At 58.9% G+C, this 20,930-nt stretch overlaps 1 protein-coding gene across 2 annotated transcripts in view; it reads left to right on the top strand.

Moving 5' to 3' along the window:
* Nkd1 (NKD inhibitor of WNT signaling pathway 1) overlaps positions 1-20,930 on the top strand; it is an 81,424-nt gene that overhangs the window by 37,376 nt on the left and 23,118 nt on the right. For both annotated transcript variants that reach the window (XM_047528892.1, XM_047528893.1), the window contains one exon: positions 18,283-18,349. In XM_047528892.1, coding sequence (XP_047384848.1) covers positions 18,283-18,349 — 67 coding nt within the window. The remainder of the gene's footprint in view (positions 1-18,282; positions 18,350-20,930) is intronic.

Here is a 20,930-nt window from a genome sequence, read left to right as displayed (position 1 = left end):
ATATGCATCTGAATCATGTGCAAATGCATATTCTTAAGTATATTCTTATTTCCTAAGTGAGGCTCAAGGCTGCATTTCTGACAACTTCCCAAAGTGAAGACTACGTACCCAGACACACCAGCCCCCACTGTGAATAGCAGGACTAATGTATCTGTGCCTTTCCTAGGTGCGAAGCTGCATTTTCCAGCCGGGGTCTGCCCTATTCCAGTGGTGGTAGTATGGTCCCCTCCCCGGTATACATTAATCCCATTGATGCAACTTGCTCTGTATTACTGAGGGGAGCAACTAAAGTTATCCAGGCTAGCAGGATAATTTTTATCTTTGGGCTTCTGAGTCTCACCCAGTCACCTCGGGAGACACTGCCCTGTAGTTTGCTGTGTTTTGATGGATCTGAAGGACTGAGGGTCTCTGGGGAGTGATGGCTGACCTCTGGACGTCCCTCTGCTCCAGGACTTGGGATGTATCATGTGACCAAACCTGGAGCTCAGTCAGTAAGTGGCACCCCAGAGGAGCCTGGCGAGTGAGTGTCCTCAGTGCAGAGGTGGCTGATACAGGTGGGTGGAGAATGAGCCCGGCAGGTGACAGCAATGGCCTGCCTCCTGGTGCTTCTGGGTTCTTTAGGGTCTGGCAGACGTTGTGCCTGCCAAGGAGACCCTGGACCTTAAAACTTTGCTTATTGCTCCGTTAATCCAACTTCCATCTTTATGGGAGGGACCAATTCTTCTTAAATATTTAAGTGCTAATTACATGGTCGGTTCCTATAAACAGTTGGAACTTAGAATAAAAGTTTTAGATGATGACTCGAACTGCAGATATTGTCGTTACCAGCTTATCCTGGCTCTTACAGTTAAACCTCTTCCAGAGCTGAGATGTCAGCCAGTGGTCCTGACTCGCATTTCTTTGTTGATTCTTTTTCCCCATATTTTTTATTAGCGCATTATAGTCGTATGTAACGGTGGGACTTGTACCATATTTGTACCTGCACCGTATAGCAATACGATTTAATCAATATTTCCCCTTCTGTCTTCCCTCCCACTTCCCTATCCTCTATTCTGCTGATCTCCCTTTGATTTTCATGAGATCTCCCCACCTTTCTTTTCTTTTTTCCTCTCTACTTTCCACAAATGAGAGAAAACATATGACCTTTGACCTTCTGAGTTTGGCTTCTTTTACTTAACGTAATGTTTTCAAGTTCCATCCATTTTCCTGCAAAGGACATAATTTCATTTTCCTCCATGGCTGAATAAAACTCCATTGTGTCCACACACCACACTTTCTTTATCCATTCATCCATGGGTGGACAGCTAGGCTGGTCCCATAGTTCGGCCATTGTGAATTGTGCAGCTATAAACAGGGGTGTGCGTGGATCACTGCAGTACGGTGACTTTAATTCTTCAGGATAAACACTGGGGAATGGTACAGCCGGGTCCTATGGTGGTCCCATGCCTAGTCTTTGGAGGAGCCTCCATACTGAGTTCCGTCGTGGCTGTATGATTTACAGTCCTGCGAACCGTGTGAAGGGGCTCCTTTTTCTCCACGTCCTCTCCAGCACTTATCCTTGCCTGTGTTCTTGATGACCACCGTTCTGACTGGGGTGAGGCGGGATCTCCTTGTGGCTTGGATTTGCATTTCCCGACTTGCTGACAGTGTCGAACATGTTCTCATGTATTTTTTGGCCTTTTGTGTTTCTCCTTCTTTCTCTCTGCTCCTGCTGGGCCCAGGTCTGCTCTGGGCTGAAATACAGCAGCAGGTCAGCACGCCGGCGAGGACACAGCCTGTGCATCACGGTGGCTTCCGTTTGGATCCCCAGGCTGTCACTTCTAAGGCACTTGGTCAAGTTTCTTAGTTATCCTCTGCCTCAGTTTCCTCCTCAGTGAAGTGGGGCAGTAGCGGCGTCCACCTCATGGTCACTGTGACGGTTGATGAGTTGGTGAACAGTGAAGGCTTGGGGTGGCGTCTGGCCCCTGGTCAGTGTGCCACACAGTTTCTTCCTGATTTGCTGTGACCTCACTATGCCTCAAGGAAGTCCGGTGTCTTCTCCAGCCTGGCCTCCCAGGACCCTGCTGCTTCTCCCAGCCAATTCAAGCTCAAGCCCCTGGTCTGTAGGCTAAGCTTCCCTTCCCTCCCGGTCTCCTCCCTTCCTTTCTTCCCTATTTATTATAAAAAAATTTCAGGCATACACGAAAGTAGAGAGAATACAGGAACGAGTCCCTTTGCGCCAGCTGCCAGGGCACAGCAGCCGGCCGACCTTCCTGACTTGGTTTTAGGGTTCGGCTCCACTGTGCCACAACAGGGCTTTTTACGCCCTCGCCTTCTGGTGGGTACTTTGGTTCAGCTGTTCTGCTGTCCAGCTTGCCCCGAGGTGCCTGCCGCACGGTGGAAACCCTGTGCCCTGCCACATGCAGCCAGCCGGCTGCCACTGCCTGGTCAGGGCCGCGACCACGGCAGGGCTGTGCCTTGCTGGTGCCGTCCTGTGATTATTGGAGCACCCTGGGTAGTTCATGGCCCCGTCTAAAGGCATCGGGCCCGTCGATCACTTGGAGCCCTGTGTCAGATGCTCCTTCGACCTTGGGACCGTGGGTGACCTCTCCTGCCCGTCCAGCCTTCCTGTTTTTGGAAGCGGCCTAACCTTTCCCAGGACTTCCATCTCCTCCGATCGATCCTTCTGTGCTTGTACAGACGACCCAGGAAGGCTTGGGTACTTCCTGTACAACCGCCACATTCCCAGTGGAAGGACAAAAATACCCGCGTACTGTGTTCGTAACCAATAAATGCTGAAGGTGTTCTGAAATGGTCGTCCTTTTCCTTGGGCTCCTCGTTCTTTGGTATGGCAAGTCCATCTGTGTGTGCTTTATATCCATCTTTCTTTATTTAACAAGCTTTTGTGTAGTGGTTCCAATGAGCCAGCCACTCACTCTATAGAGCATTTACAAATGTCCCAACAGCTCCGTAAGATAGGTTTGACATGCCTTGATTTGCAGGAGGCAGCTGAGACCCCAAGAAGTTTAATAATTGGCCCAGCTCCATACAGCTGGTGAATGACAGCCAGCCCCCAGCCCCTCGGCAACGGGGGACAGTCTGGGGCCACATCCCCCTTGGCAGGGCGTCTTCCTTGGAGCTCCGCTGTGGTCTTGTGGCCATTAGGGTTCTACCTGTTTTAAAATTGACCTGGTCACTCAGTTTTTGAGGTGCCAGTTGTCAGGCCAAAGCTGTGAGTGTTCTTCCCTCGCGGGGTGGACGTGTAGGCGTGGGACGAGTTGAGCTCACCTAATCCGAAACCTGAAATGCTCCAAGATCCAAGACCCCATGAGTGCTGCCCTGGCAGCCCGTGGAAACCCCCTGCCAGGAAACTTGGTTCCATGCACAGAATTATCAAAACTGTTGTACGAAATGAACATCGGCTCTGTGTGGAAGGTGTGTGTGGAACATACACAAATTCCGTGTTCGGACTTGGGTTCTGTCACCAAGATAAGCTCGTTATGTGCCAGTCGTGCGGAATCTGAACTCCAGCATGCATCTGGACCCAGACGTTTTGGATAAGGGATCCTCGACCTGTACACATGGCTGTCCCTTCGTCTGCCAGCGGAGCTTCCGTCTGTCTGCCGCTCCTTGGTGCAGGGTTTTGGGAGAGCTGGGTGTTGCACCAAGGCAGAGCCTGGTTCAGGGAGGTGTTTAGTCCCCCCTTTCTTCCCTCCCTGAGGTACTTCTGCCTCCTGAGACAGAGGCCCTGAGGGACTTTACGAGTGGGCAGTGGCCCTTCAGGGTGACCTGAAGACCACAGAGGCAAGAGGGGGTTGAATTGACCCTGACATGAGCTCTGGAATCACGGACTCTTACAGCAGGAACAAGTTTGGGGATGCCCGCCCTCTGGCCCTTTCTGCCGCCTTGGTACATACGGGGAAACTGAGGCGGACACTCAGCTCTCCGGGCGTCACTTCTACCCCTGTGGTCACTTTTCCCCAGTGGGCAGGACTGGGAAGGCCGGGCAGGACTTCAGAGGGTTTAGGCTGGTTGGCGTGGGCAGCGTGGAGGGCTGGGGAACAGGGACGGGATCCTGTGAAAACAGAGAGGGACTGTGCCATCTGGCCTGGGGTGACAGCCAGGGAGCTGACCTCAGGCTGTGGGCCTGACCGAGCCAAGCGCTTATGAGGGAGGCCGCCCAGGGGAGGCCGGGAGGACCGTGTGGGAGAGGCCGGGCCACTCCAGGGGCGCCGTCTGCTCGGGGGTGGAACAGCCTGGGCCGTGGGTGGGACGTGATGGCCTCGGGCTCGGCGTGGTGGGTCCCTTTGCACCTGCCCAGTTTGCATTCCGGGCAGTGACTTGGCTGCTGCCGAGGACGGAGCTGGGGAGGCTGCAGGGAGGCTCGGGCCTGGGTTTTGGGCAGGAGCCAGGGCAGGCTCTGGAATAACGCCGGCTCCAGGCCAGTCCTGCTGGCCTCAGATCAGCAAGGGCTGTCCTGGGGCCAGCAAGTTGCCGCCACCGCTGCCCGGGGGCTGCTGGGCTGGGCGGGGCCTCCCGAGGCCACTGTCCCCGGAGCCAGTGCCTCCGAGGACATTGTCAGCTTGCCCCAGGCCCACCAGGGATGCCCCTTGCCTTCCCCGCTCTGTGGTTGTCCCACTGGTCCCTGTCCCTGCTGACACCTCACTGCGGGTGGTTTTCGTGGCTGTGGAGAGAGTTCAGAGCGGCCCAGGACGAGGGGCTGCCGTTCCCGTCTGCCCCGTGGTGTGTGCCAGGCAGCGCTGGGGCAGGAGGCCTGTCAGTCAGGGGAGGCCATGTTGGGCCCTTGGTCCCCGAGCTCAGCTGCACCAGGAGAGCAGCCACCCACAGGGTGCTGGGGGCCACAGTGGGCTCCACAGGGAGCCTGGCTTCCCAGAATGGCTTCTCTGAGAGGGGACACTGAAGCTGACCCCGAATTAGGAGTTGGCTAGAAGGGGAGGGAGAACATGCGGGCGGAGGGCAGCGGAGGTCGGGGGAGGGTGCGTGGCATGGAGGCACTGCCATGGTGCCCTGGGAGCAGAGACGCGGGCAGACCAGCCAGTGGTGGACGGTACGTCCTGCGTCCATTTCCCTGTGACGGTTCCGGTCCCTCCCGTTGTCCTGCTTGGTTAACGGCACTCAGGTGCACTCGGTGTTTGGGTGGTGGAGCGTCAAGGTTCATGGGGGCCGGGGCCCTTTGGGAGGCGATGAAGCTTCCAGAAGCAGGAAGAGTTGGAAGGTCTTTGGGCCATCAAGGGTGTGCCCCTGAAGGGACTCTTAGAGCCTCAGCCCCCTCCCGGTTCTCTTTTGCTCCCTCCACCATGTGTCCCCACCATGCCCTCTGCAGCCAGAGACCTGAAGCAGTCAGTCTGCCTGATCTTGGACTAGAGCCTCTCAAATATGAGCCAGGATAACCCTTTTCTCTTTATGTGTTGATTTTCTCCAGCATGCGTTACAGTGATGGCAAACTGACTAAGGCGAACCCCAAATGTGGGAATAGATCTGTGTTTTACAGATAAGGAAGCCGAGGCTCACAGTGCCTTGAATTAGTTATGCAGAGCTCTGGAATAGGGATGGGACAGAGCCGGAATGGGAACTGAGCCTGTCTGACTTGAAAGCCAGGGTTTCCCCACTCCCATACTGCCTTCCACAAGTGAAGGGTAAACCCGAGTGTCATCATGCTGGGGTGGGCACGTTGACTGAGCAGAACTCATTCAGTGGCCTGTGGCAGAAACCAGCTCAAACTGGCTGAAGCGAAAAGGGGAGAGTTAGTGGTTTCACATTATGGAAAGGTCTAGGGAACTAGCTTCAGGCATGATTTGATCTAGGGGGTCAAGTGATGTCATCAGGACCCATTTTCTCTTGACTCTCTTCTTAACCCTTTTTCCTTTGTGTTGGCTTATTTCTTAGCTAGGATCTTCCTGTAAGGAGGTGAAACGTTCTCAGCAATGTCACCTTCCCACACTTACAAGTCCTGGGACTATATCATTTTTACTTGGCTTGAATCATGCACCCTGACCAGTTCCTGTGGCTGGGGCTGTGCAGAGTTCTCACTGGTCAGAACTGGGTCATGTGCCCATCTGTTCTGCCTGTACCCTGAGAATGAGATTAAGGAAGGGTAGGATTCAGATAAACTGTAGGCCCCTCGAGATTGAATTTCGGGTATGGAACACACAATGTTTTTGTTTTAAATATATTTCGAATATTGCATCATGGGATGTGTGTATGCTAAGCAATTATTTGCTTGTCTGAAATTCACCTTTAACTGAGTGTCCTGTGTTTTATGGGTAGGGGTGGCTCTCCAAGGTAAATCGTTAATATTCCCAGAAGGACAGGGAAGGGATGCTGGGAGTGGGGTCGGGTAGGGGTCTTCCAGGTCACAGATGCCCAGGAGCAAAAAGGACAGAGAGCTTTATAGTGTTGGCTCCTTCTTAAAGGTGCAGTCTGTGAGGTGCTCAGAAAGGGCCTCCTGTACTTGAGTTAGGCCCTAAGATGGAGAGGGGTGTTGGTGGCGTGGGGTGGAGAAAGTGTTCATTCCCATCCACCTGCCATGCAGGCCTGAGCCCGTAGCATTAGGGCCCTTGGTCCTCACTTAGCCACACTGGCTACCGTGTGACACTTGACTGCCCAGGCTGGACCACTGTCCCCTGGGTTAGCCTGAAGTTAAGCTGCTGGCCTTCCCCTGGCCTGTCTGCTCCCTCTGAAAACCCCAAGGGGCCCGGGGTCCCTCCCGCTCCCCAGGTGCTTCAGTGGGAACCTGTCCTAGGCCAGGCACAGGAGCAGAGCCTGAGGCAAGGATTCTGTGCAAGTGATTCCTTAAGAACAGTCCCCCAGGGCAGACCCGCAGGGGAGGGCGGGCGCAGGACAGAGGATGGGAAGAGGCTGGACGCAGGTGCCCTTTCAGGCCAAGTCCTGGCTTGGCTCTGGCCCTGCGGGGGAGCAGTGTGGTCTAAATCATGCCTGGAGTTTGTCCAGATTCCAGTGAATGGGCTTTCAACCTCCTGTACCGGGCTCAGGGCCACCTGTGGGGTGGGGGCACTAGCAGTTCTCTGAACCCGCAGGCCAAGCCCTGGGGCAGGCCTCTGAGGAAGGCCCACAGGGAAGATGGGCATGGGAACTCCCCGGGGAAGTGGGCCCCGGTCACAGGGCCAGCCAGCCCCAGGGGATGTGCAGGCCCCAGCTCCGTGGACCTGACCCACAAGGTCAGCGAAAGTGCCAGAAGTCCTGCCCCACGTTCCCCAAAGGTCATGAGGGGAGCTTCCTGGACACAGGACCCTGCTTGGGCAGCACCGTCTGAAGGCCAGGCCTGCGGGTGGAGCTGGGGCTCTGAGCTGAGCTCTTGCTGGCTCGTCTGCGCCTGCTTTGGCCCAGCTGCTCTCTGACCTTGTGACCCTTTGAGACCCCCCTTTCCTCTTCTGGACTCTTGAGAGGGCCTGTTTGGCTTTGCTGATGGACTCGTAGCGGGGGTCCAGGAGCCCGCGGTGTTGAGCCTGCCATTCTATTTGTGTGGCATTTTCCGAGGGGTCTGCGTCCTCCCGGGTCAGAGCCTCTGGCCTGGCCCCTCTGCTGGGTTTGGCCTGGAGGCCTTGCAGACCTTGTTCTTCCGAGGACCTCTCCACGTGCCGTGGTCTCCCGAGAGCCTGGCCTTCTCAGGAGGACTCGGCACCTCAACTGAATCCCTTCCTGGGGTCTTCTCTTAGACCCTCAGTCTCCTCATCTGTGAAGGGGGTGGCCGCTCAGCTGTCGGCCTCTGGGTGGCAGGTGCGGGTAGAGTCACTGAGCTCTCTGGCTGCTGGAGAACAGAAACGCTGAGCGTTGGTGTGCGGTGGTGGCCGGTGTGGGGAGGGGGGATCCGCAGTCCTCAGTGCCGGCTCAGCCGCTGTTGGAAGCAAAGCCCTGTCTGCCTTACATGACCACAGAAAGGGTCTCTCAGCCTCCCAGCTTCCTGTGTGTGCAGCCCAGGGCAATGAGCAGGCGGGCTCTGCAGGGCCCCCTGGGGCCGTGTGCACAGCGTGGCTGTGGCAGAGAGCAGGGGCCTGGGGCGCAGGGGGTCTGGGGCCTCTGCTTCCCTCCCAGCTGGAGTCAGAAAGCCACCCATTTCACTGGGAAGGAGCGGAGCTCCCAACACCGGGACCGGGAACCTCAGAGCCGACGTCCGAGCGCGTCCAGCGCCCCTGGTCCCGTTGCTGGTCGGCGCCCTGGGGTGTTCTCTTCAGCACGCCTGGCTTTTCTTTCCGACTGAACAAGTGATCTCACACGCTCACGGCGGACGATTTGATGACCGCACGACCTCCGGGAGCATTTGGGTGCCGGTCGGTCTCTCCAGACAGCTGTCCCTGACCACAGTGCCCGGGACGCACGGATGACTTTAGCAGGCGTGGTCCCTTCTCCGTGCTCTTTGGCAACTGCCTTCTTCTTTCAGGAAAATGCGGGGAATGCTTTTCTGAGTCGGTAAATATAGAGGCGTGTTATTTGCCCAGCATGGGTCACCATGCTCACTGGTGACCCTCTTTTCAGGCTTTGACACATGGTATGTCAGATGGTGGTGAGCACCCCAGAGGAAATGAGGCCGAGTGGGGAGGAGGAGACTCCAACTTTCAACACAGAGGTTTGGGGAAAGGCAGCAAGATGACGAGGTGACAAAGTGACAGTAAGCAAAAACCTGAGGAGGGAGGGACTGTCTGGAGATAGAGTATTCCAGGGAGAGGGAACAGCGAGTGCAAAGGCCCTGAGGTGGACAGGTGCCAAACACGAGCAACGATAAGAAGGTCCAGGTGGCTTCAGCAGAGGAAGTGTGGAGGGAGTAGGGGACAAGGCCAGGGAAGAGATGGGGCAGGCAGACTGGGTGAGGCCTTGCGGGACATTGGTAGGACTCTGGAGAACCGGGAATGGACTGGGTAGGGCAAGGACCACACTATCGTTTGGATCTTGAATGTCCACCAGAAGCTCGTGTGTTAGAGGGTTTTCCCTGGACTTTGGTGCCACTGAGGAGTGGTGGGACCTTTAGGAGGGGAGGCCCAGAGGGACTAGTTAGGTCACTGGGATGTGCCGCTGATGGGGCTGCTGGGACTCCGAGCCCCGGCCACCCTGAGGCGAGCAGCCCCTCTGCCGCAGGTCTCATCATAAGGTACTGTGCCACCCAGGCCCAGAGGGACTGGGCCGAGCAACCAGAGACTCAAACCTCTGGAACTGTGAGCCAGAATAACCTTTCGTCCATTAAGTTGGTAACCTCTGGCATTTTGTCACAGTGATGGAAAGAGAACAGTACATGATTGTCGTCATCTTGGTGTGCGAGGCCGCGACCTGAGCACTGGGTAGCCGTGGAGCGGGTGAGGATGGTCGGCCAGGGCGCGCCCTATGGGGAGAGCTGGCGGCGGTGCCGGGGCAGGGGATCCCGGCTCGGAAGAGAAGCTGCAGGTGACTCCAGGGGTCTGACCAGGACGGGGGCGTGGGAGCTGCAGTCTGAGCAGAGGGGCGACAGCCCTGTGGTGCCACAAGCCAGTTTGGGACCCACGAAGCTGGAGAGGACTGCTGGGCTCTTGGTGACCGCCGTCTGGCCAGCAGTGGAGCCTGCGTTCCTCTTCATGGAAAACCACTGTTTTAAAGTATAGCACTATGGTGGGGGAGGGTCAGAGAGAGGAGGAGTCCAGAGTCGTGACCCTTGACCCTGCCCAGGCTGGGCGGCCGGGGTCCCTCCTGCTGCAGGGCGGGGATACTCCACCGTGAAGCTCTCTAGGAGGGTCTGTGGCCTGCGCTGGATGGTGGGGCAGGTGACAGAGGGTCCAGGGACTGCAAAAGGGAGGTTCCTCCTGAGCGCTGGAGCACTGGGTGTGTATGAGTGTTTGCACAGCAGGATGGTCCCAGAGTCTGGCCCAGGGCTTTGTCCTCTTGTCCTCTCCAGAAAGCGAGGCCCCTCGGGACGTGAATGGCAGGGATCTTACTGCACCTCTAGTTATCAGGGGCAGGAAGCCCCGACCCCTCTCCCCAGGCTTCTCCTGGGCTCCAGGCCCCTGTGAGGTGTGCGGCTGGGCTGGCCGCCACCCCGGGCCCGTGCATATCCCTCCCGTAGTGCGGTGGCCCACGGGCTGTGGGGGCACCATGTGACTATTTGTCACAGCAGCCTGGCTCACTGCCACCTTGCTCTGTAGGACCAGGGTCTGGACCTGGGCACAGACCTGGAGCCCAACCCTGAGCTGGAAGCGGCTGGGGAAGCAGCTCGGCCATGGCCGCTTGTGGCCTTGGTTCTCAGCTCTCCAGCATGGCGGGCCAGCGCTGGGCAGGGCAGCAGCGTGACAGGCCCAGGCATGGCGGGGCCAGCAGGAGGGGCCGGGGGGTGCAGGCAGCTGGACAGAGGCGGGGACATGGCGGCCTTTGGGGTGACTGAGGCAGCCCTGGCTGTGCTCAGCCGTATGGTCCTCGAGGACAGTGGGGGCAGGAGAGAGGAGGGCAGGGGAGAATGGAGGCCACAGGCTGGGGAAGGAGCCACGGTGCCCAGGCAGGCTCCTGTCCCCTTCACAACCCCTCCCAGGTGGGGCCGTCACTTCCCTCTTCAGCTGAGGAAACCGAGGCACAGGCAGGTGGAGTCCTTTGTACAAAGCCAGGCGGCGTGGAGCGGAGGCGGCGGGCTCAGCCCCAGGCCCGGCCGCCCCGGCAGGAGTCCTCGCCCTCCTCGAGGCTCCGTGTCCCGCGGCCTGCATGGGCGAGGGCAGGGCTCCGCTCAGGGCTCTCGTAGAGTTAGTGACACACTCTTGGTGCTCTGCAGAGGACCTGCCGTGCCCCACGCCCAGTAACTGCCGGTCACTCATCACCGAGGCTGCTTTACACTCACGACCTCCGTTGCCCTGACGCCCCGGCAGACCCGTGGGATCCTGGTTCCCACTACAGAGGCCTTTGAACGCTGCCTGCGGGAGAATCCCAGCCAGGCCAGCAGCAGAGTCCATGCCTGGCCTGCTCCGGACACATTTCCTGCCCTGGGCCACCTCCGGAGACCTCCGCCATGCCTACAGTTTGAGACACGAGAGCATTCTGGGAGGGCCAAAGTGTACCACTTTCTGGTAGTTCTGGCTCCCCCACCTCCATCAGCCGTTTTTCTCTGTGCTCCTCGAACATGAGCCTGCAGGTGGGCGGGGAGCTGGGCCTCACCCTGTGCCGGCCTTGCCTGGGCGCTCCTCTCTCCTGCGGGAACCAGCCTGACCACATGCGGGGCACAGGACTTCATCTTCGGGCTCTTCAAATCTCACAGTTCCTGTCTGGCTCGGGGTGCACACCTGTAATCCCATGACTGGGGAGAGTGGCGAGCTCAAAGCAAGCTCAGCCACTTAGAGGCCCTAAGCAACTCAGCGAGACCCTGTCTCTAAACAAAATACACAGAAGGGCTGGGGGTGTGGCTCCGTGGTCGAGTGCCCCTGGGTTCAATCCCTGGTATCAACTGATAATAAAAAATAAAATAAATAAATAAATACATGTTGTAGTCCCAGAGTCTGGTCCGCGAGCAGGGCCTGGCGGTGGTGCGTTTTGCACAGCCTCTATTTTAAGGTTCTGTGTTTGTTTAATATGAATTATATTTAACAAAACAAATTTAACCAGGACTCATTTCCATGACTTCACCGGTCTTATTGCTTAGGGCAGAACCAGGTAGAAAGAGAGCTGGAGAGAGAGCAGGAGAGCGCCAGAGCTAGTTTAGAGGAGGAGTGCGTGCTCATAGTGGCCCAGGTGGGCCTGGCTCTGGCAGGAGGTGGGATGGTAATGCGTAGATGCCCACAGCTGGCTGGGCTGATGTCCCGGGGATTGGACCTGGTGGACCCTTTGCTGCCTCTGGCTGGCTTGTTCCCAAGGCGTGCAAACCATGCCTAGGGACTTTGCCCCCTGAGGGTCGCAGGCCTGAGGCTTCAGAGCCAGGCCCGAGGGTCCACCCGATGAGTTCTACTGACCCACCGTGCTGGACACCCACCTTCCACAAGCGGCCCCTGGAGCCAAGAAGCAAGCTTGCACTGGAGTCCCCGGATGGACGGAGCTGAGGCCTGGGGATGCGCAATGAGATACACATGGGTCACATCTCAAGCAGATAAAAATAGTCAGGGAGAAATGTGAGGAATCTTAATGGCTCACTGCGTCTTTGGGGGCTGGAGTCGCATTCCCCGTAGGCCAAGGCAAAAGGCCGGTGGAGAAGGGGCCGCAGTGTGGTGTGTGGGTGGGAGGAAGTGTCCATGGCCGGGAGAGGTGGACTGTGGCCTCTGGAGGCTGTGGCTGGGCTCTGGGGGCTGTGGGGCCAGGCCCTGTGGTTCAGGTAGTGGAAGCTCCACACAAGTTGCTGGAAGCAACTGGGCGGTCAGTGGCTCCTGTGACTTTCAGGACAGGCAGCAGGCTGGGCCTGGCCCTGGGGCTCCTCCAGCAGATGTTCTGAGCCCCTCTCAGGTGGTGGGCACCCTGCCAGCACAAGCCTGGGACCAAGCTGCAGGGACGGTGTCCTGAGGCCTGTCCCCGTCCAGCACTGGCCTCTGCCTGCTTTCCCCTGTGTCCCCGTGAGCTTCCTCTTCAAGGGAACCGACTCCGGAAGCTGGAGGAGAGACGAGATGCGACCCTGGCACCAGAGAGGTCGCCTCCCGCCAGCTCCCAGGCGGAGGATCCCAGGGAAGGGTCCTGCTGGCCTGGCCACCCTGGGGACGAGTGCTGGTGGGATGGAACTGAGAGCCGCCGCTGGGTGACCTGTGGCCGCGGCAGGCGCGCCGTCGTGGGGAGTGGCTCAGGGCGCTGCTCCATGCTTCCGCTCATTCGAGGAGGTGCCGAGTCTCTTCGGAAGCAGCCCGTGAGGTCTAGGTTCTGATGATGCTCACGGAGCCAGTGAGCGGGGTTCTTCCCGCCCTGAGCAGGAGGGCGTCCCCAGCTGCCCGCTGGAGCCCGGGCCTCTGGGAGCCGCCCACTTGCTCTCCCGGCCCCGTGCTGGCGATCGACTTTGCACCCCTAGCCTGGAGGCCACACGTGGCTGAGCCAGAGTGGGCGGTCCCCAGCGCCTCGGGCCTGCTGCGCTCTGGAGTAGAGTGGGCTCTGCAGACCAGAGGAAGCCCAGCAGGGTCCAGGAAACTGGCAGAAGGAACAGAGGGCCACAGGTGCACATTAGACATACAGAGACTGAGGCCAGAGTGGGCCTCCCTGGTTTCCTCTTTTATTTCCTTGGCACAACCCAGAAAGGGAATCTGCCCGCTGATGGGGTGGGTGCTGGAACCCCAGAAGGCCTGGCCTGGAGGGGACGATGAGTCTCAGCTCGGCCTCTGCCGTTCTAGCAGATGCGGCGGCCGAGGCCCGGAGGCTCCTAACCTGCCACTTTCTCTGGTGGGATCTTGGACCCAACACTTTCCATCTGCCTGAGCCTCAGTTCTTTCTCTTATAAAGTGGGTCATTGTCTGGGTTTTTGTCAAATCAGGTTTTAATTACCAAGTAACACCTGAATATAGAGTTGGCCCTCTGGACCTCTGGGTTCCGCATTCAATCAACTGGGTAGAAATGTTTTTGAGGGAAGAGTTGTGTTTTTATTGAACATACGCAGACTTTTATCTTCTTGTCATTCCCCAAACAATACAGTGCAACAGGTATTTACACAGCATTGGCATCCTATTAGGCATTATGGGTCCTCTAGAGACGGCGAAAGTCGGCAGGGGATGTGTGTAGCTTCTGTGTAAACAGGACACTGTTTTACATAAGGGATTCGAGGCTTTGAGGATCTGGGTATCTGAGGGTCCTGGCACCAGGCCTTCACGGATACCGGAGACAAGTGTGCCCTTCGGTTCCACGTTAGAGCAGTTCTGATAAGGCTGGAGTGTCTGACCCGCCGCTTCTCCATCCTGCGTCCCTCCCAGGGAGACGGCCTCGGTGGTCTCTTCCCATGCACCCCACCTGTGGGCGCCTGGCCCACCGTGTTCCCTGGGTGTCCGGGTAACTTCCTCCTCCGCGTCTCTCCCCGCTGCCTTGGCTCTCTCGCTCCTCCGGTGGCGTGGCGGGATGGACGGGTCTGCCTCGTTCTTTTGAACCACAGAGCAGTGCTCCACTGCAGGGCCTCAGTGCAGTGTCCTTGGATGACCTTCAGGGTGGTTCTGACGGCTGGTTCAGAGGAACCACGTGGTCCTAAACATCACTGAACTTGAAGGCGCCTCGTGTGAAGATGGTTGAATTGTGGGTTGTGAGGCCAAGCTCTGAGAATGTTCCAGAGCGCATGGCAGCACCCCTGGCCTTAGGTCAGCTGCCCTCCTGGGCGTCTCCATCTTCTCATGGACGCCTCCGGGGCATCTCTGTCTCTGTCTTCCCAGGAGGACAATGGGGGCCAGGAAGTTAAGTCAAGTGCTGCCTCTCAGCAGCTGCAGGTGGAGGGGCCCGAGCCGAGCCCTCCCAGGGCTGGGGAACCGGCCTGTCCTGCCTGTCCTGCCTCCTGAGGGCGGACAAGAGGAAGGCTTACCCTGCTCTCAGCGGGGTCCGGGAGGGTCTGACCTGGCTGCATCCCCACAGTGTGCCCAGAGGGGAGAGCTTGCCAGGCATCTCCTGGGGTGGCCCCAGGGCAGGCCGCTCAGATCCAAGGGTTCCGGGAGCTGCCTGTGTTCTGCTGGACCGTCCCAGCCCCGTTCTTGGAATCCGTAAGTCGTGCCGTGTTCCGTGGGCGCCAGGAGTTTGCTTTGAAACCCAGGGTACCAACATCTGCTAGCTCTTAGAGACAGGAAGATTGACACAGACCTGTGGGGCAGTGGGTGGGGACATGAAGTCCAGGAGTAGGAGGTCTCAGAGACAAAGCAGAAAACCCCAGCCCGGCCCAGCCGCTCCCCAAGGCCCCGCTTTGATGTGGTTTTCCTGTCCCCAGAGGCCTTATAAGGCATTGTGCCTGCAATTCTGGACTTGGGGCTGGTGCTGGCTGCACATCCAGTGCCCGGAGGAGCTGGCCTCTCTTTCTGGGGCCCAGCGAGGGGCAGGGCATGGGTTCCTGGGGCCAGCAGAAGGGACAGTGCTGGGACTCAGGAAGGAGGCATGTCTACACTCTGTGACCTGAGAGGCTACCAAGCCAGACCCCTGGGCAGGAATTCTGGGGATCCAGGGAGGATTTTAACCAGACCTTAGAGCAGAGGCTGAAGCTAATAGACCCGGAGACCTGAGAGGAGAGGCCTGGGGTTTGGGGGCCAGAAGGACAGTGAGTGGATAAGTCAGTGAAGGGCAGTCACTGCATGGCAAGTCCCCCAACCAGGCTTCTTGTAAGTACATGCAGCCGTGAAGGGTAGAGGCTCTGACTCAGGCATTTGCTAACTGTGTGACCTTGGGAAAGTCACTTAACCTCACTGTGCTTCTGTTTTATCTCTATCAAGTGAGCATAATAGTGGCAGTCCTTCGGAATACCTCAGTGATTGCCCTGAGGGTCAAATACAAAGGACTGCCAGCAGTGTGTCGGGCAGGCTGGGCACCTGTGAGGCTGTCTGGGGACCTGTGAGTCCCTCAACCTCTCAGCCATTTGGTCATAACTGTAGAAGAAGCAGTAAACCGTGACAGTGGCCCTGTCCCACTCATGGCAGCAGGGACTGGATGAGCACTTGCCCGCGGGCCACCCCAAGGCCCACAAGTGGGAGGGCTGAGCCACGCAGAGTGAAGTCCCTCCGCCAGATGGCACGGCGGGTGGGGGCAGAGCTGGCGTCTGCACGGGGTGTGCCCTCTGCGTGGGGCTGCCGAGGGTCTGGGCACCAGCCCAGAGTGGGTCTCCTGCTTCCTGGGGTCTGGCATTGAAGCCCCAGGTTGTTGGAGTGCCCCTCTCTGGAGAGGATCCAAGACCCTGCCCCACCTGGTAGGGTATCGTGAACGTGTCCTGGCCTCGTCCTGTCCCCTGTCCCTGGGGGATTGGGGCTTCATTCTTTGCAGAAAATAAAATAAAATAAAATAAAGGTAATGATTATACCTCTCATTTTACAATCTGCAAGTCACTTATTCCTGGGAGGCAGAAAGGGTGGGCTGTTGGTGACCAGGGGAGCTGCTTGAATACCTCAGCTGCTCAGCCTGGGGTCTGTCAGGCAGGGAAGGCACCCAGGGTGCCTGCTGTGTGGATGTGGTGTGATTTTTCTAGTGTGCCCTTTTTATAGATCAGTAGACTGAGGTCTGAGCACACAGGAGGCGTGAAACCGCAGGCTCCTGTGCTGGCCCCACGTCCCAGTTGGCCTCTGGGTCTGGTGCCCCAATCCCTGAGGACCACAGACACTGCATGCCACAAACCCCGTCCCGTCCCCGTGTCTCAGCCGAGGAGAGGACTTTTTGCTGTTTGCAGGCTCTGCGTGCCTGCCAGGGAGCATTCACAGTGTTTTGCAGAGTTGGGCGCAGTTCAGGGGTAAGAGGGGGCCTCGGGACTCGCCTGGGCTCTGCGTCCCCACAGGGAGCACAGTGGCCCTGGTCACAGCGGGGCTGCTGGGGTGCAGCACCGGGCCCCAGGACTGCCTTGTCTGGGGCGGCCCTTGGAGGCTTTAAGCCCCTCCTCCAGGTGGCCAGTCAGGGGACACAGGGACTCAGAAGGCTCCTTGGTGCTGGAGGCCTCGCCGTGGTGTGGCCAGGGCAGCGGGCGGGGTCAGCGCCGAGCCCCTCTCTGCAGAGGACCGCGGCAGGGTGCGTCTGTGCTTTCCCTTGAAGACTGTCGCCTGCCCTGTAGGAAGCGCCGCCCGCCGGCCCCCGGGGGAGGCAGCAGCCGTGTTTCTCTGGCATGAAAGGCGGGCGTTAATTGGCTGCTGGGGTGTCCCCGCCATCTGACGGTGCCACCTGTGTGCGCCCTTTCCTGTGGCTGGCTCTCAGCTCCCCATCAGCTCTGGCTGTTAACACAAACCGCCAGTTTACAAGCCCAGGAAATGTTTGGTGATTATAATAATTGGCAGAGGAGGAGAGAGAAGCCAGCCAGGAATTTCGGGAAGAAAGTAGCCTGGTTCTGAAGTCCCCGGGACACCGCGAATGGCCACATTTTAACAACCTCTGAGGAGTGCGTGGTGCTCTGGAATGGTTGGAAAGAAAAGAGCGAGCGGAGGAGACCATCCTCAGCCACCAAATGGGAACTGTTTGTCTTTAAAACGAAGTGCCAGGAAGCAAGCATCTGGCCGCCAGCTGTGGCCGTGGGTGAGCTGGGTGCACAGCGCTGTCCGTCTCTGGTGCGCCGAGGCAGGCCCTGCTCTTCCTCTGAGCATCCGAGGTGCGGGGTTTTTTCCCCCCAGGGAGAGGGTGTTTTTCTTTCTCTTTTTTTCTTTTTACAAAGAGCAGTCGTGACAGCTGCCACATGTGGCCTTGTCATTGCTTGTCACTGGGTGGGTTCAGGAAGCACCACCGTAGCCTCGCTGTGGAGAGAGAGGTGGTAGAACAGCGCCCAGTCTCGTCTGTGCCCCCAGAGAGGACTGTTTCCCAAAGTGGAGCCCTGGGAACCTGAATCTCATACGATGCTTTTGAAAGGCGAAGCCTGGCTGGGAGCCGGCAGGGTGGGCCGCGCCTGGAGACCCCCAGTGAGCAGAAGCACAGCAGAGGCCCTGAGAAGTCCTGCAGCAGCACCTCCTTCGCTTTGTGGGGCACAATCTGCTTTGGCCACAGAGCTCTTCTTGGCAGAATCCCAATCAATACGGAAGCGAGTCTGGCAAGCCCTGTTCGAGCTTCTGCCCTATCCCGGGTCGTCCTGCTGGGGTGGGCAGACAGGTGGACGGGGGCTGAGTCTGTTGACACTGTGGACGCTTCCCAGCCTGTGGACCAGAGCTCCCCTTGCCAGCCTGATAACACCTGAGAGGCGGCCTGGTGGGGCTGGCAGGAGGAGCCCTGCCGCGCGGGACAGCCAGGCCTCGTGTTCCACCTGCAGCGGGAACAGACCAGGCGCGTGCCAGGACCAGGCCGGTGACGGAAGATGGGAGGGTCAGTGAGACCTGGGGGCTGGCGAGGGCCGGCCGCAGCCTGGGCCTGAGGCCCCGGATGTTTGCGGAAGGCTTTGGGCTCACGTGAAGGGCAGCAGGGGTCCCCGTAGTGCACTCCAGGCCCCAGCGCTGCTTTGGAACCCGCTGAGGCCGTCCACGGGGTGGATCCAGAGTGAGGTCTCTTCCGGGGCTGGCTCGGAGGGACGGACGAGGGACAGTTGCCTGGCAGCTCCAGGTGGGCAGGGGACTTCCTCTCTGAGGGTCCTGGGTAGGGTTTCCCGGCTTCCTGGAAAGCCTCGCCACGGTTCCCTCCTGGCGCGTGCCGGCCTCAGCTGACCTCAGTCCTGTCCGAAGCTCAGCACCAGCCCCCTGGGCTCCCGCCTGCCCCGCCTCTGTAACGCCCTCACCTTTGTCTCCCCAGGAGCTCGTGGGCGAGGTGTTCAGAGACGCACTCAGCGAGGAGGAGGAGGAGGACTTCCGGCTGGAAGGTACTTGGCATCCGGCTGAGCTGGGGAGGGGCCTGGTCTGCAGTCTCTGGCCCTCGGTCGGGAGAAGGGATGGGGTCGCAGTCCAAGAGGAGCCCCAGCCCAGTCGGGCCATCTGGCCCTGTGCCTGTCAGCCACGCCCTGGTCAGGTATCACTGGCAATGCCAGGGCCTCGTGGAAGCCCCAGGCTGCAGTGGGTGTGGTCAGTTCTTGGTGTGTGTCACCCCTGGCACACACGGCCTGTGTCATACGCACACACACATATACACATACATGTGTGCGCGCATACATACATGCACACACGTGCACACTCGCACACCTGCGTGCACACATGCACACCTGCGTGCGCACATGCATACACCTTGCACACATGCACACACCTTGCACACATGCACACACATGTACACACGTGCACACCTGTGCGCACACATGCATACACCTTGCACACATGCATACACCTGCACACACACACATGCACACATGCACACACATATACACACGTGCACACCTGTGCGCACACATGCATACACCTGCACATACACACACACATGCACACACGTACACACATGCACACCTGTGCACACACATGCACACATGCACGCCTGTGCGCACACATGCATACACCTTGCACACATGTATACACCTTGCACACATGCACACACATGCACGCATGTACACACATGCACACCTGTGCGCACACATGCACACCTGTATGCACACCCGCACACCTGCACACACACGCACAGCCTCTCCTGTCTCACTCTCCCTTTCTTCAAGACAAGGGCGTACTGTAGGGAGATGGGGGACCTGTGTGCAGGCCTGGCCACCAGCACACAGACTCAACTTTGGCAAAATACATCACCTTCCTGGCCTCTGTCTCCACATCCACCGGTGGGAACAAGGGCCTTTTCCCTGGGAGGCTGCCGGAGCTGGGAGCTGCCTCAAGGCACAGCTGACTTCCTGAGCTGAGAGCTTTTGCTGATTGGGACTGAGTTCCGTCTGTTATTCGGTGTCAGAGAAGAGCGTCGCCTACGTGGGGCATCCAAGGACCTCAGCTGAGGCCAAGCAGGGGCCGGGTGCAGGAGTCCCCGGGGGTCCCTGGGGATTTGGCCTTGGGGGTCCTGAGGGCTGCAAGTGGAGGGCAGAGAGTGCCAGAGAGTTCTCTCGGGGCGCCCGGGCTGTCTGCGGGGGCCCCGTCTGGCCAGAGAGCTGTGATGGATGGAGCCCCTTGTGAGTCCGGAGCGTTTGCAGGAGCCGCCAGGCGACACTGCTCGCCCAGAGATGGAGGCAGGCTGAGGACCCCGGCCTGTCGCGCCTTGCCATCTAGGAGCAGGCCCCAGAGGGAGGGCGGGGTCCCCGGCCCAGAGCGCCCCGTCCCGGCCGTGGTGTCCCCGGACCGTGGTCGTCTGTGGCCCTGGCGCCGACTCTTGTCATTCCCTGGGCTCCCAAAGCCTCAGCTGTCCTCCGTGGCTCCGGGGGGAGAGGCTGGGATTTGGTGCCTGCAGGACGTCGGCGAATGGGGTGAGACCGGGCCTGTGGTTACGGGGTTACGCGGCTGTTCCCGTTCATTGGCTCCTTCACTCACGTGACGGTGTGCTCTCTGTCCCACCGTCACCCATCCAGTCTCCCTCCGGTCACCGCCTGCTCGCCCATTGGTCCCTGGCCTGCCAACCAGCGCTCCTGACCCCTGTCACCTGCCGCTCGCCCCTCACCCAGTCCCCGCCACTCATCTGACAGCCCTGCAGTGGGTCCTGCACCATCTGCACCATCTGTTTGGCGTCCATCCCTTCAGACACCTTCCACAGATGACCCGTCACCCCTCCTCTGTCTCTGCATGCTCCATCGGGGTATTTTGGGTACCAAAGATTGAACCCAGGGGTGCTGAATCACTGAACCACATCCCCAGCCAGCCAGTCTCACTGAGTTGCCGAGGCTGGCCTTGAATTCCTGGTCCTCCTGCCTCAGCCTCCAGAGCTGCTGGGATTACAGGCCTGCGCTGCTGAGCCCGGTCTCCGTCAGTTTGGGTTTCTGGTTAGAGCCAAAGCCTGGGCCTTTTTTGTGTTGAGGGTCCATCTGAAGTCATGCGACTGATTTCAGAAAAGGCCATGTCCACCTGCAAACAGACAAAACGAAATGAGCCGTGGGCCTGGCTCCCTCGCGGTTCAGGCCTTGCCACCTGGGCAGGTCTCTCCCTCTCCGGCGGGGATCCCTGTTGCCCTCTGTGGCATGGCGAGTGGTAACAGGGAGCTGGACTCGGTGGTCGCTCACCTCGTGGGTGAATTGGCACCCACTGTTTTGGAGGCGCTGCTGACCAACACTGATTGGCGGGTGGGGGACATGGTGAGGGGCCTGAGCGCCTGGTTCCCACCAGGGAAGGCGGGAGGGTCGCGCACTCAGTCTGACCCGAGGCTCACCCGCCGCACGTTGGCAGACTTTCCAGCCACCGGTGACATCCAGGCCTGGTGGAGCCCCAGGTCACCTGCCCGCCTCAGTTTCCCAGGTAGGGCCTGGGCGCGGTGGGTGCTGTGTGGCTTCTCAGCCTCCTTCAACCCGTGCGCACAGAAACCCCCACGGGAACTGGAGC

Source organism: Sciurus carolinensis, chromosome 16, assembly GCF_902686445.1.
Source record: "Sciurus carolinensis chromosome 16, mSciCar1.2, whole genome shotgun sequence".
Classification (NCBI taxonomy): Eukaryota; Metazoa; Chordata; class Mammalia; order Rodentia; family Sciuridae; genus Sciurus; species Sciurus carolinensis.
Note: the sequence above shows the minus strand (reverse complement) of the source record. Positions and strands in the feature narration are given on the sequence as shown.